Source organism: Heterocephalus glaber, unplaced genomic scaffold (assembly GCF_053883595.1).
Source record: "Heterocephalus glaber isolate CG9 unplaced genomic scaffold, H.glaber_assembly_v1.0 deba00001472, whole genome shotgun sequence".
Classification (NCBI taxonomy): domain Eukaryota; kingdom Metazoa; phylum Chordata; class Mammalia; order Rodentia; family Bathyergidae; genus Heterocephalus; species Heterocephalus glaber.
In genome coordinates, this window is record NW_028258315.1 from 88,335,031 (window position 1) to 88,351,162 (window position 16,132).

Below are 16,132 nucleotides of genomic sequence, written 5' to 3' on the forward strand. Positions count from 1 at the left end.
AGGCAGTCATTTGACCTGTCAGAATAACCCCTGATTTTATTTTCCATGGGGAAATTTTTTCCTTCTCATTTAAAATGAATGTTTTGAAGAATTTCTATATTTCTTCATCTGCTAAATGGGGTATATTAGCATTTTCAGGCTGCTATTACAAAATACTATGGACTTGATGATTTTTAAGAACAGACAGTTATTTCTCTTAGTTCTAGAGGCTGGAAAGTTTGAGTTTGGCATCTTAGTCAGCTGAATATTGCTGGAGTCACATACCTAAATTATATAACTTAAAGGAGAAAGGGTTTACTTTGTCTCTCATTTTCAGTCTGTAGGTGGCTGGTTTCAAGGCAGAAACAGCATGCAGAGGAGTGTGGCAAAGGAAAACTGCTCAGCTCATGGAGATCAGAAACAGAGAAAGTTGTAAGAGAGACAGAGAAAAGATACACCCTTCAAAGGTACCCACCTCCTCCAACCAGGGCACTCCATGTTCTAATCACCTTCCTAAAGCTCCATTCTGAACACATATGCCATTTGAGGGGCATTTTGACCCAAACCAGTAATAATCAGTGTGTCAGTAAATTTGGCTTCTGATAAAAGCCCTATTCCTGGTTCACTCTTCTTACATGGCACACAGAGAAAGACACAGACAGAGATTTGGGGAGGGGGGAGAGGAGGGGAGGCAGAGAGGGACAGAGAGGCAGAGAAAGACGGAGAGAGAGGAGACAGAAACAGCTGTTTTTTAGGTTCACATCTGGCAATTATAGAGCTAGTATTTTTTAACTACAAGGACAGCAATCCTATCACAGCAGCCCCACCCTCATCATTTCATCATCAAACCCAAATTAACTTCCAAAGGCATTATCTCCACATACCATTACATTAGAGCTTCAACATATGAATTTTGTTGTGAACATTTATGACACGGGAAGAATAATACCTATATTAAGTGCTTGTTTGTAGGGAACAAACATGCATTGAGGTACATGGAGAACATAGACGTGTTACTAGGAGCTGTGCTAGAGAGACATGTTCCCTACCCTAGTAGAGCAGTGATGGATTCAGAGTACAGAAATCCAGGTAATGTTGGATATCCTGTATCTTGAAATAGTGTCATCTTTTTTCTCTTCTTCCTCTCCTCCTGAGTGCAGGCTTTGAAATTAGGTGGTCCTAGAATTCAGTACTGGCTATGCCCCTTCCTACCCAGGTGACCTTAGCTTGAATTCCATAAGCCTCTGCACTGTCACTTGTAAAACTGACACACTACCTCAAGGAATTTCTGGGAGGGTTGCATGAGAAGAAGCAGATAAAGCATTTCCAAGGAGCCCTTAGGATATGAACATTGTGCCAACTATATGAACTCTGCAGAAGCCTTTTGTAAGTTCTTCTCTAGCCCTTAGAGAGTAAGACTGTGGATTTTAGATAGGCTAGTTCTTATTGTAGTTGAGAATAAGCTGTTGTTGAAGTAAAGCAAAAAAAAGTTAACTAGAAAATTTAAAATTTTTCTTCTGTTGTAATAATATATAGGAACATATTGGAATAAGGAATAAGAAATTACAACTGACTCCCAAACTGTGACATTACTGACATGACTTTGTTCCATAGAAGGTAGATTTCATGTTGTTTGGGGTGTTAGACATTCTGGGTATCAGACATCTTACTGCTTTGGAATTTATTCTGAAGCTGTAAAAGTGTGGACAGGAAGTACAGCTAAGATTTTTTAAAGGGCATGGTTTTTTAGTTCACATCTGGTAATTATAGAGCAAGTGTGTCTTTTTCTTGCAGATTGGGTAATTGTACAGGGTGGGGGGGTTGGAGAAGGGTAAGTGGGTGTGTGCCCTTACACTATCTGAATGGTTGACTTAGTGAAATGATGCCTTCTCCATTTCAGAGCCTTAGGTATTGGTGAGATGAAGAGAGGGTAATTTACCACTGTATCAAGCTCTAATTTCATTGTCACCATTTTGGTGTATGTACACCAGGCCTACTCTATTTGTGTCATTTAGAGCTCCAGAACAAACTGTTCTGTAAATATTGCTTTAAAAATGATGTAGCACTACCACCTTCTTCTAAAATAAACTTTAAAATCTCTACTTTAGAGAGCTGTTTTCTTATGTTAATTTTAGAAAGTTGAATCCTAGATTTTCTGAGGGTTTAATTCAGGTACTATCTTCTATTACTCAACTCTTTGTCCTTTTGGGGATAACTTAGGAAAGTTGTAGGGAAAAGAATCTTTCCTATTTTTGTTTTTCTTATTACTTAGAAGTTTGTGGTAACTACTATTAAATAGTTTTAATCATCAAATCTTTGCCAATAAAATAAATTACATTGGATGGATTTGGGGCTATACTGGATAGTGGAAGTGTTATTGAGTAGGGCCTGATGAGGGTTCCCAAAGAGGAGATAGGCTCTTTAATTTGCCCTACCCTGAGTAGGTTTATGGACTGTCATCACAGAAAATAATCTCAGGACATGTCAGTGAGAGGCACAGGCAGATTTATTAGGCAGAGTTAGAAAAGTAAGGGATAAAAAAGAAAGGGCTCCAGCTTGAATAGTTGGAGGGAGCTTATTCTGATGAAGAGATTCCTACTGGCTTGCTCACAAAAGAACGAGGCCAGCTTTTATGCATTACCTGAGGTGTGCAGTTCTGGTATTGTAGCTCTGGAGGAATCCAGTGGTTTGAGGGGCAGTTTGGTTCCCATGAGATGATGATTCTTGCTGGAGGAAGGGGGTGATGGCAGCCTCAGTTCCCACCATCAGGAAGGCACCTTCAGTTCCCATTATTTTAGGAGGTGACCTCATTATGGGATGGTCTTTGAGGCTCTCCTCTTCTTGGAATCCAAGGTTATTGAAGGTTTCTAGTCATTGCTTTAAGGATCTGAAAGTGGATGTTGTAAAAGCTGGCAATTGGATGTCCCTGTAAAGACTGAAAATTAATTGAGTTACTCTTTTTGGTGTTCTTTGTCTTGAGAGGGGGTGAGATAGGCTAGGTAAATTTAGAGCTAATAAACTTTGTAATACACACTCCTTAAATGGTTAACATGTTTACATGCAGAGGTGATCAGAGATCAGTCCCAAAGATTTAAGGCAATAAAAGAGTCAGAAAATTGAAGGCAGAGATACCTATGTCTTTAAATGTTTTACCTATTTTATCTTCCAGTAGATTTAATGTTTCTGTTTTAATGTTTAGATCTTTGATCCATTTTGATTTAAATTTAGTATATGCTGAGAGATAAGGGTTGAGTTTCAATCTTTTGCAAACAGAAAACCAGTTTTTCCAACACTACTTGTTGTATAGGCTACCTTTTCTCCAACTGTTAGCCAAAGATGAAATAGTTGAATATCTCTGGACAAGTTCTGTACCCTCAATTCTATTCCATTGACCCACATGTCTGTTTTTGTTCCCTACCATGCTTTTATTTATTTTTTTTAAATCACTATTGGTTTGTAGTGTAGCTTGAAGTCAGGTATTGCTATGCCTCCTGCTTTGCTTTTATTGTCCAAAATTGCTTTGGCTATTATGGGCCTCTTCTGGATCCATATGAATTTTAGGATTGATTTCTCTAGATCTATAAAGTATCCTGTTGGTATTTTGTTTGGGACTGTATTGAATCTGTATAACAGTTTTGGAAGTATGGCCATTCTGACAATATTGGTTCTGCCTATGCAGGAGCAGAGGACATCTTTCCATTTTTTGATGTCTTTTTCAATCTTCTTTTTTAGAGTGCTGTAGTTTTCTTTGTAGAGATCTTTCATGTCCTTATTTAGGTTAATACCTATTTCATTTTTTGAAGCTACTGTGAATGGTATCGTTTTCATAATTTCCTTCTAATCCTGTTCATTGTTGGTGTACACAAATGCTGGTGATTTTTTTTTTATGTTGATCTTGTATCCTGCTACTTTTCTGAAGTTGGTTAGTAATTCTAAGTGGTTTTTGTTGGCGTTCTTTGGGTCTTCTATGTAGAGTATCATGTCATCTGCAGCTACTGATAATTTGAGTTCTTCCTTTCCTATACATACTTTTGTTGCCTAATTGCTTTAGCTAATGTTTCAAGTACAATGTTGAATAGAAGAGGTGATAATGGACATCCTTGTCTTGTCTGTGATTTTAGGGAGAATGCTTTTAGTTTTTCCCCATTTAGTATGATGCTGGCTATTGGTTTGTCATAAATAGCCTTTATCATTCAGGTATTGTCCTTCTATACCTGTTTTATTCAGAGATTTTATCATGAAGAGGCATTGAATTTTGTCCAAAGTCTTTTCTATGTCTATCAATATGATCATGTGGCTTTTGACCGTGCTCCTATTTATGTGATGTATTACATTTATTGGTTTATGTATGTTGAACCATCCTTGCATTCCTGGGATGAGACCTACTTAATGATGATGTGTCATTTTTTGGATAATGTGCTTCATTCTATTAGCTAATATCTTGTTAAGAATTTTTGCATCTATGTTCATTAAGGAGGTGGCCTATAGTTCTCTTTTATAGTTGGGTCTTTATCTAGTTTTGGGATCAGGGTGATACTAACTTGCATAAATGAGTTTGGGAACATTCCATCTTTTTCAATTTCTTTGAAGAGCTTGAGGAGTATTGATGATATAACATCTTAAAAGGTTTTGTAGACTTCATTAGTGAATCCATGAGGTCCTGGGCTTTTCTTACTTGGTAGATTATTTATTACTGAGTCATTTTCATTGCTTGTTATTGGATTGTTAAGCATATTTATGTCTTTTGGGTTAGTTCTGGTAGCTTGTGTCTAGGAATCTGTCCATGTCTTCAGAATTTGCTAATTTGTTGGAATTTAATTTTTCAAAGTAGTTACTACCTTCTGGATTTTTGACAGTGTTTCTTGTAATGTCACCTTTTTCATTTCCAGTTGCATTGATGTGAGTTTTTTTCTCTTTCTCTTGGTGATTCTGGGTAAGGGCTTATCTTTTTCATTCATTGATTTGGTTTTCTTTTAGGTTTTTTTTTCTGTTTCATTGATTTCTATTTGTATCTTTATAGTTTTTCTCATTAATTTTGTTTGGGGCTGGTTTGTTGTTTCACAAGTATCTTAAGATTTCTCATAAAATTATTTATTTGGGCTTGCTCTGTTTTCCTAAAGTGAGCATTGATTGCAATGCATGTTCCTCTGAGAACTGTTTTCATAGTATCCCAGACATTTTATTGAGTTGTATAGTCATTGTCATTAACTTACAGAAATTTTAAATTTTCTTCTTTGATACCTTCTGTGACCCATTGGTTGTTCAAGAGTGTGTTGTTAGTTTTCCAGGAGTGTTTGCCTTTTCTGAAATTTCTTCTGTTGTTGATTTATATTTTCATTGCACAGTGTTCAGATAGTATGCATGGGATGCTTTCAGTTATTCTATGTTTTCTTAGGCTGGTTTTGTACTCTAGTTTATGGTCTATTTTGGACAAAGTACCATGTGCTGTTGAAAAGAATGTATATCCTATTGTAGAGGGGTGGAATACTCTGTATATATCTATTATGTCCATATATTTAAGGGTATGATTCAGTTCTGATATTTCTTTATAAGTTTTTGTTTAGTTGATCTGCCTCTTTATGAAAATGTGGTGTTAAAATTTCCCTACTATGATTGTGTCAATGTTTATTTGATCTTTTAATTTTAGCAGTTTTTGTTTTATAAAGATAGGTGTTCCAGTATTCAGTGCATATATGTTTATCAGTGTTCTCTCTTCTTGTTGGATTGTTCCATTAAGTAGCATATAGTGATCCTCTTTGTCTTTTCTAATTTACCATTTCTGATATTAGAATTGCTACTTCTGCTTGTTTTCAGGGTCCTAGTGCATGAAATGTTGTTTTCCACCCTTTAATTTTTAATCTTTGAAAATCTTTTTGGATTAGATGAGTTTCTTGCATGCAACAGATTGTTGATTCTGTTTTTTGATACAGTCTGCCATTTGTGTCTCTGAATTGGAGAGTTGAGGATGTTAACATTGAAAGATATTATTGAGATGTATTGGTTATTTACTATCTTTGGCTAATTTCTTTCTTTTCTTTTTTTTTTCTTCTTCAATTTTTTTGGTGTTCCTTATCCATTGACCTTACTGGTTTCCTCTGTTTTCAGCTGTGTCCATTTTGTGATTTATATTGCGAATATTCTTAAGTATTTTCTCTAGAGCTGGTTTAGTACTCATATGTCTTGTGAGCTTGTCTTTTTCATGGAAGTACCTTATTTTTCCATCTTTTTTTTTTTTTTTTTGGTACCGGGGATCAAACTTGCAGGACAGGTGGCAGAACCACTGAGCTAAATCACTGACCCTTTCCATCTATTTTGAAGGGTAGTTTTGCTGGATAAGTTAATGTGGGTTGGAAGTTATTTGCTGTTAGGGCTTGAAATACTTCACTCCAAGCTCTCCTGGGCTTTAGGGTTTGTATTGAGAAGTCTGCTGTGATTCTAATTGGTTTACCTTTGTACACAATTTTTTCCCCCCTCTGGCTGCCTTTAAATTTCTGTTCTTTTGCTGACTATTTTGTAATTTAAGAAGGATATGCTATGGTGAGCTTCTCTTTTCATCATAAGTATTTGATGTTCTATAAGCATCACTTACTTGTATTCTAATCTCTTTTCTTATATTTGGGAAGTTCTATGAGTTCTGTAAACATGGTAAGAAATACATCTGTGCAATCAAGTTTTTCTCTAACTCCAATTAGCCTTAGAATGGTCTTCTTTTTGTCCTCTAGTAGCTACTGGATAATCCCCTCTTGTTCTCTTATTTTCTTTTTGGTTCCTTTGAGCTCTTCATCATAATTCATTATTTTGTCCTCAGTATCAGACATTCCATCTTCATATTGGTCATTTCTGCAATTTATAAACTCTATAGAGTTTTCTGTTTCAAGAATTTCTGTCTGACATTTTTTGAGGATTCCATGTCCTTATTGAATCCATCATTCAAATTTTGAACTTTTTTTTAAAGCTCATCCAGTTTTTAACCTGTTTCCCAGAAGTTCACTGTGGGCATATTGAGTGAAATTTCTGTGAACTTTTGGTTTATGTCCTGTTTGAGCTCATCTATTTTCTTCATCCCTTCTGTGAACTTTTTTTTTCCCCATTAAGTTTATTGGTACATTTTTGGTATAAAATAGTTACATTCATCATGGAGATCTTGTACCTTTACATGATGTATCTTGGTTCTTATTTTTTTCCCCTTCCCCTGCCCTCCCTTCATCCCCTCCACCCTTTCCTATTTGTAAAGACTTTGTTTTCGTTTTTTTTTCCTTTTTTCATATTTTTTCTTTTCCCTTCTTTCCTTTCCCCTACCCCTCCCACTTCCTCTACTCCTTTAGACCTTTTCTTCCTACTACACAATATCAATTATACATTTTTAAAATTACAATATCAAAATTTAGAGGACATTACCACAGATTTTATAGAATTTAAAAGGATATAGAAAGCATATTACAGAAATCTTTTTTGAAATAAATTTGACAACTTGTAAGAAGTACCTTAGAAGACAAATTAATGAAACTGACTCTGGAGGAAATATAAAATTTGAATAGCACCTATTAAAGTATATTACTAGCTTGAAAACCTACCTATATGACAACAACAGGCTCATATACATTATAACTGATGAATTATATCAAACAATTAAAGCAGAAAAAAGAAGGAACACTTCTCCCCTTGTTTTAGGAAATCAACATTGTGCTAATCCTAAAACTGGATAAAGATAATAGAAGAAAAAAGTATGAACATAGATTAAAATTTGTTTAACAAAACAAACTCTTAGAAGTCAGATCTGGCAGTATGTAGAAAGTGGTTTTGTTATAGGGATGGCAGTGTTGGTTCAGCCTTGGAAGATCCACCCCCATAAGTCATCATTTAAACAGAGGAAAGGCAAAAGCCATATGATCCTGTCACTAGTTGGAGAAAAAGTATTGGACTAAATTCTACAGCTGTTCATGGTAAAATCTATCAGGAGACTAGAAGTAGAACAGAACCTTGTCAACAAATAAGCCAAGTACTCCTCCATACTTCCAGCAAAAATGCCTTATATGAATGGAGAAGATACAATGCTTTCTCCCTAAGGTGGGGAACAAGGGCAGATATGCCTACTCTTCATCTGTCCATTAAACTTTGAAACACTGGCCCAAACCCAGATAGTCTGGCAATAAAAATAAATAGCATAGGATTGGCAAGGTAGAAGCAAAATCTTTATATGTAGATGAAATGATTATCTACAGAGAAAATACCAAGAAATCTCTAGGAGCCCCTAGAACTTGTATTTGAATTTAGCAGGATTAGAAAACACAAGGTATATATAAAAATTCAGGTCTGTGTATACTTGCTATAAATGAAGAATTGGATATTGAAATTTAAAAGTTATGTAGGAGTACAAAGGACCTAGAAAAGTAAAAAGAAAAAAAAAACAGTGTTGGAAGACATTTATGACCTAATTTTAAGACTTCTTCTAAAGCTATAATAATCAAGGCAGTGTTGGTATAAGGACAGACATATAGATCACTTGACTAAAATAGAGAATCTAGAAATAGAACCACACATATATGGTCCACTGAGTTTTGAAAGATTATTTAACATTAACATTTTATAGAATATAAACTCAACTCAAGAGCAGAGGAAAAGATAGTGTTTTCAGCAAATGGTACTAGAACACCTGTTATTTGTATGTAAAAAATTAATCTCAACCCTTTATTTCCATACATAAAGATAACTTGAAAGTATCTATGAACCTAAATATGAAAAAATAAAACTATAAAACTTTAAGAAGAAATTATAAGGGAAAATGTTTATGAATTTAGGGTAGGGAAGAATTTCCTAGGATACAAAAAAACATGATGTATAAAAGAAAAAAATTGATAAAAGATTCCATCAGAATTTAGAACTTTAAATGACATCATTAAGAAAATGAAAAGTAGTCCTTAAACAGACCATATTTAAAATACCTATAACCTAAGACCAGAATATATGAAGAACATTTACAGCTCATTAATAGACAACCCAATTAAAAAGTAGACACAAGAGTTGGGGATTTAGCTCAGTGGTTCCGCTGCCTGCCTTGCAAGTGCAAGGTTCTGAGATCAATCCCCGGTACCAAAAAAAAAAGGTAGACACAAGAAAGATGATAAAAAGCCAGGACAGCACAAGGAAAGGTGTGTAACTCTAGAATCAGAAAAATACTGATCAGTATAATAACAAGATTGTATTATACACTCATTAGGGAGATGAAGTTAAAAGTTTTAAAAAAACAAATGTCAGCTTAGGTGTGAACCAGTTAGAACTTTCTAATACTGCTAACGTGAATGTAAAATGATAAAACCATTTTGGAAAACAATATAGAAATTTCTTATATTACTGTTAAGAACTAACAGTTCTGTTCTTAAGTTTTTACTTAAGAGGAATGAAAACACATGTTCACAATAGATTTGTACATACAAGTTGACTATCCCTTATCTGAAATTCTTGGGACCAGAAGTGTTTCAGATTTTGGTTTGAAATCCACTTGATCTGCAAAGAGGATAGCTACTCCTGCTTTTTTTCGGGTTCCTGTCACATGGAGTATTATTTTCCACCCTTTAACTTTCAGTCTATGAGTTTCTTTTTGAATTAAGTGTGTTTCTTGTATGCAGCATATTGTTGGACCTTGCTTCTTGACTATTCTCCCGGTCTATTTCTTTTGATTGGTGAATTGAGACCATCAACATTGATGGTTATAACTGATATGTATTGACTTATCATTGTCATGACTTTTTCATTTTGTTGGAATCTCTCCCTTTGTGTTTAATTTCTTGTCACACCTGATGGATTCATTCTGCTGGGCTTCCTGGGGTTGTGATCCTCCTTGTCTTTTCCTAGGATATTGTCTAAAAGTTTTTGGAGTGCTGGTTTTGTATTCATGAAGTTCCTAAGTTGCTCTTTGTTATGAAAGTATCTTATTTCTGCATCAATTCTGAAAGATATTTTTGAAGGGTACATCAGTCTGGGTTGGAGGCTGTTTTCCTTTAGGGCTTGAAATACATCACTGCAAGCTCTTCTTGCCTTGAGGGTTTGTGTTGAGAAGCCTGCTGTGATTCTGATGGGCTTTCCTTTGTATGTAATTTGTTTCTTTTCTCTAACTGCTTATAGAATTTTGTTCTTCTGTTTGGTTTCTGGAATCTTAACTATTATATGCCCATGTGTAGATTTTTTTTTGATCATGGCTATTTGGAGTCCTATATGCCTCACCTATCTCTATGTCAAGATCTTTCCCCCTCCTTGGGAAGCTTTCTGCCATCACTTCTGTGAACAGTTTTTTTATGTCATCTGTACTCTCTCCTGTTTCTTCATTGACTCCAATCAGTCTTATGTTATTCTTCTTTGCATCGTCTAGCAGCTGCTGGATTGATTTCTTGTGGTCCCTTAAAATTTTGAAGCAGTTTTTTCTTTTCCTGGTCACTAATTGCAATCTTACCTTCTATATCTGAAATTCTGTCCTCATATTGGCTCATTCTGCTGTGTAAGCTTCCAATGGAGTTTTTAACCTCCTGGAAATCTATTCGCATCCGTTTTATGGATTCCATTTGTTTGCTATGTTGGGATTCCACCATGTTCCTCAGTTCCTCTGTTGTTTTTTAATCTGTGTCCTCTCTAAATTTATTAGTCATGTCTTGTACTATGGGCACAATCTCTGCTGTTATGTGAGAAATTATTTCTGATTTCATTTTTTCCAGATCCTCTTTTGTTGACAGTTCAGGGAGTCTAGGTTGTTGAGTATCAACTTGTTTCATCTCGTTTCCCTTTGGGGTTGCTTTAGGTGATCTGCAAGTCTGGTATTGAGACTTGTTTATGGATCTTCTCATTTTGATGGGGGGGGGCTGCTGCTGGTGCCCATGAGGCTCACCTCCTCTGTACTGGGAGAGGTGGTACAGCAGCCCAGAAGCCTCTTCCTGGGCTCTGGGCACAGCTCACCTCCTCTGCGCTGGGGGTGGTGGTATGGTAGCCCAGAAGCCTTCTCCTGGGTGCTGGGAGCAGCTTACCTCCTCTGCGCTGGGCAGGGTGTGGTGGTATGGCAGCCCAGAAGCCTCCTCCTGGGCACTGTGAGTGGCTCACCTCTTGTGTCCTGTGAACTTTTTATAGAGTTCTGCTACCTAGTATTTGTTTTCTTTTCCCTTTGTGACCCCTTGCTTTGGCTTGGGGGAGTTAGATGAAGTCGGGAATCTTCTGTTGCCTTGCTTCCCCATGCTCGTATGTGTATCTGTGTTGTTGTTTTTTATATGTATCTTTTAAATATATAAATACTCCCTTTTTTTCTCCTTTTTTTAGGGGTGGTACTGCAGGTTGAGGACTAGAAAAGGAGGAGAGTTTGTGATTTATATGGAGATTTTTTTGTAGGATGTTGCCTCTCCGTGAATAATTTTCAGCTTTGTATGTTCAGTGCAAATATTTACTTCTTCTGTCATTTACTTTGTGTTATTTGGACTCTGTCTCTATGTTTCTCTATGAATTACTTGTGGTTATAGCAGCCTCAATAGATTCAATCATACAGAATTTTTATATGATAGTACCTCAGTTGCACTTTAGTCCTTTGTCTACCCTTTAAACATACTATGACCATTTATTATTTCTGATTGTTCTGGAATGAGGTAAGTAAAATGGAAGGAGGAGAATAGAAGGTGGTTGGATGAGGAGTTTAAAACATTAAGGAAAAGGTTTGTAGGGAGGAATAGTAATAGAAGACAAAAAAGTTTGATGTGGGGTGTGATTCTATTGGAGTACCTTTAGTTGAGTTTAAGGGTTAGTATTGAGAGTTTTCAGAGAATATTTGTGGGGGCAACTGCAAGTATGGGAGGAAGAAGGTTTTCTTTGTCATTGAGGATGACTATGTATTTATCAAAACTGGCTGATAGAGAGGACAGTAGGGTAGGTAAGATTTAGAGAGCCAAAGGCTTAGGATGGGGAAGATTGACGGTTGATAACTAGAGAAAAAAGGAGTGACTTTTGGGGAGCTAAGTATGAAAAATTAAAAAAAAAATCTTATGAGAGGAGGAGTTTATGTATTTGAATAGAGAAATATAGTTGTAGTATTGCTTTAGGGATTTGAAATGCAAAAGCTATATAGGGATCTGAGATGAAGGAGAGAACCTAGACACCTGTGAAATCAGAGCCAGTGGAAGAAAAAATACACGAAAGTAAAAACCTAATAAACACAAAACCCATAAAAGAATGTAACATAACCCCACATTTTAAATAAATCAAGAAACAAACAAAAACTCAAACTTATAAGAATCCAGTGGGAACACAAATTAAGTATTGCAATGAGACAGTGCATATATGATTCACATGTAGCTTCTTTGCCACAGAGACTGGGTGCTTACACCCAATAACTTCTCTGAATCTTCCACTGCAGTACCGAAGTGAACTCACTCTCAAGTCTTCTTCCTACCAGATTCCAGGGATTCTTGCAAAATCTGATTCATTCTGAGTTCTTGTGTTAGGAACTCTGGCTGTGTCCTCTCCCTGAGTGTGATGATAGAATTGCCAGGACTGATTCACTGGCACGAAATTGTCCACTTAGCTGGGAGTATTTCTATGCAATCAGATTAGCTACAGTGGTAACAAGCTAATCAGTTACAGTGGTATCTATGTGGGCAAGTTGAGAATATACCATGAGATTCACTCTTAGATCTCCCTTTATCCTAGAGAAGAAATCCACAGTTACAGTGTAAGCATCATAACAGCCCAAGTATTGACCCACAGCTACTATCCATTAAATATGGTAGCTATGTGTTCTCTTATGGTAGAAAAAAAGCATTCAACAATAATTTTATAGAATAAATTATCTAAAGCCCAGAAGGTTGGGAACTGGGTAATGCCAGAAGGGGGAGAAGAAAAGAAAAAAATGTGTTTTTTTTTGTTTTTTTAAATTCTTCTGCTATGTGATATGGGATGGAAGAAATAGGAGGGAGGCAAAGGATCCTAATGGTGGCAGAGGAATGTTATGTATTTAAATGGGATAACAGGGGAACCTGGGTATAAAAGTGGTAGTGAGAAATGGGCATGAGAAAAGATTCTATGGCTAATATAAGTATTAGAGAAAAAGTTAAAGGGAGGCAGATCAAGAGGGAAGAGAAGAAAGAAAAGAAAAATAGAGGAAGGATAAGAAACAGGAGAAAGAAGTCAGGTGAAAAAATATGGAAAAAGTAGAAGGAATAAAAAGGGACAAGGGAGAATTCCCTTACCTTCTATAAACTATATTGGAAGAAAAGGGCAAGAGGAAGAGAAACACACATACATACTCACACCTATGTTTAAAAGAAAAGGGGGGGGCAAACATTGGAATAAAAGTGTGTGATGAACAGAAAGGAAAATAGAAAACAAAAAGAGGGAAAGTGTATTGTTTTGGACACACGGCTGTTCTTCATAGTGTAGGAATAAGGAGCAGAGAGAGCTCAGGCCAAAACATGACTCTGCTCACACTAGAAGTCTGAGGTGACAGTCATCCCCCAGAACAGTGCTGGATGCAGACATCTGCATACAGTGGGAATAGGGTGGCCAATGTGATCTTCCAATCCTATGTAACCAAGGCTGAACCTGGCCTCAGACCGAATGAGCTGGGTCCATGTTCAACAGCCCCTGCCTCTCAGCCTTACTCCCTCCAGCCTGCTCCCAACTACCAGCTGTCTCTTGTGGCTGTCTTTCCCTCATCCACTTTGGGAACTTGACAGTGGAGTGTGGCTTGAGTGCTCTGGGGCCCCTGTTCAAACACTGAGCCCTTCTCTACAACTGTGTCCTGCCATGTCTTGTTCTGGAATTGTGGTGAAAGGTACTGGACCAAGGTCACTCACCAACCATTTACTGTGGAAGGCCTCTCTGGGAGCAGTATCCCATATTTTCCTTGCAGATTTCAACTGCTGCTGATTCATTTCCTATGCGATTCTCTCTTCCTTGTGGAATGTTCCATGGTTGTCTCCAAATAGTGTTCTTTGGTTGAAATCTTCAAAGCAGAATTCAGACATGGTCAGCATATTGTGTTTAATCCATTTCTTAGGTCTCTTTCCTTTTATGATATATTCTTCTCCTCTCTGTTTCTTGATAATATTTTCTGAGTCTCTTCCTCTACTCAACCGTGTTGGATCATTCCTTCCAGTGGATCCTTCCAGATCATTCCTCCTCAGTGGATCTTTCCTTAGCTTCTACGATGTGACTCCTCCTCTAGTCAGCCAAGTTGAATCCCCTATTCCAGACTTTAGCAAAGGTCAGGTTGTTTGACTGGCACTTCTCTTGTCCCATGCAGAGGGGAAACAATGCAGAGCCAGCTCCCAAGTTGGCAGTGGCTGAGCCAAGGCAAGGAATCAACAGTTGTAGAGTTGGTTGGGGACCGGCCTGTGGGTCTGAGCATTCTGCTGGGACTGCAGGTCTGAGCGTTCCCTCTTTGTCTTCTATTCTACCTTAGAATCAAACAGACCATATAGGGAGGACAGGGCAAATTTCATGTAACCCACACAGAATATGAAAGAAAGTTGAACCAATGTTTAGAAACTTGGAGATTGTACATAAAAATCTTGGTTTAAAAATTGTGTTAGTTTTGGTCTCCTTGAAAAACTAAAGCTATGGTATCTAGACAGGGCACACATTCTATACTATTCCTTGGTCCTACCATTCACTATTCTGTTTGACTCAAAGGCTGAATGTCATTGCAATATTGCAATCCAAATATGATAGACCTGGAATTCCAGAGTTCTTATGTCTGGCTGGGTTCTCTAATTGCTTTCCCTTGGTGGATATTTTCGTAACCTCTGGCCTGAGGAAAGGTGACCAAGCTCTCAGGAGGCTCCTTTTTTTTTTTTTTTAAGATTGTTTCTTCTTTTGTGATAGAGAATTAAAAGGAAGGCTGAAGAAGAGAAAAAAGACTAGAAGAACTAAGGGGAGGAGGATTTTGGGTGGGAGAGGGGGTCTGGAGGAGTCAAGTGGGGAACAGCTGTAGTATTTGAGAGCAACAGATAGGATTGTAAGTATAGTTGAGAATTATGTGTCTACTCTGTAGTATTTAAGAAAACAGATGAAGATTTGATTTATTTTGAAATTGCTGGGCTGTGTATTAGAGTTGACTCAGGAGATAGAGACACAGCAATTATTTCAACACAGAGCATTTAATATTGAAATTTGTTGCCCAGATTTTGAAGAACTGAGAAGCCATCAAGAGAACAGTTATGGATGTAATAACTACAGGAGGCATTTGCTGCTCCTGGGGTTAGGATTTTTGAAATTTAGAAGTTCCTAGGAAGAGTCAGATGAATCTGAATTCATATTTCCAAGGTGATGATGGTGCCAAGATTGCTGAGCTCGGAGGAAGTGGAGAGCCTGGTACTCAGACTTCGGAGGTGGAACCCAGCTGGTGCTGGAATCTTTGAGCTAAGGTAGGAGACATGGGTGGAAGTGGTAACCAGAGGAGAAGCAGGCAGAGATTGGGATCTCTGAGGGCACAGCACAAAGCTGGTTCCAGAAAGTTGCAAACTGGATTCGATAGCTACCATAGAAAGGAACTGGTCTCAAAAGGAGCTGGAAGCCAATAGGAACCAGACAGGTAGGAATAGGCCACACTTCCCACTCCCCCCCCACCCCCACCCCGGGGACAGAACCTAACAAGGAACTGCTGATGGGAATTTTAGAGCACCAGTTCTACTACAGCAGAGGTGATCTGGAAGAGTGGATTTGGAGTTGGGAGACAGTGGCTTAATTACATGCCCGGTACCCTTTCACCCACTGTGATACATGGAGACTGATCTGCAGAGGGCTTTACAAGTACTTCACAAACATCTGTGGTTTCATGTCAATTCTGAGAGTTTGGTTGTGTTTGTGATATCCAGGTTTCTATCTTGTATAATGCCACTTTCCAGTTTGGGAATACTGATCTCTCTGTAATAGACCACAAGATAGTATGCTATGAATTAATTTTGTCCTTTACAGCATGGGTTGGAAAAGTATGGCTCATAGGCCAGTAATGGCTGGCTGCCTGTTTTTGTAAATAAAGTTTTATTGGAATACAGCTGTATCCATTCAGTTACCAGGAAAGGTTTGAGCATTCTTTGTGTAGTGCAAATTTGTTTTGTAAATTTTTGAAAAATAACTCATAATCCTAAAAATCAAGTATATAGGCTAAATACTTATTTAAAAATTA

The 16,132-nt window shown here is 37.3% G+C and overlaps 1 protein-coding gene across 30 annotated transcripts in view; it reads left to right on the forward strand.

The window, feature by feature from the left end:
- Erc2 (ELKS/RAB6-interacting/CAST family member 2) overlaps positions 1–16,132 on the forward strand; it is a 1,049,338-nt gene that overhangs the window by 132,669 nt on the left and 900,537 nt on the right. The window contains exon 2 of one of the 30 annotated variants that reach the window (XM_087182364.1): positions 317–446. The exons of the other annotated variants lie outside the window; for them this stretch is intronic. Within the exon in view, the coding sequence (XP_087038490.1) occupies positions 387–446 (60 nt within the window). The 5' untranslated portion in view covers positions 317–386. The remainder of the gene's footprint in view (positions 1–316; positions 447–16,132) is intronic. 30 annotated transcript variants of the gene reach the window in all.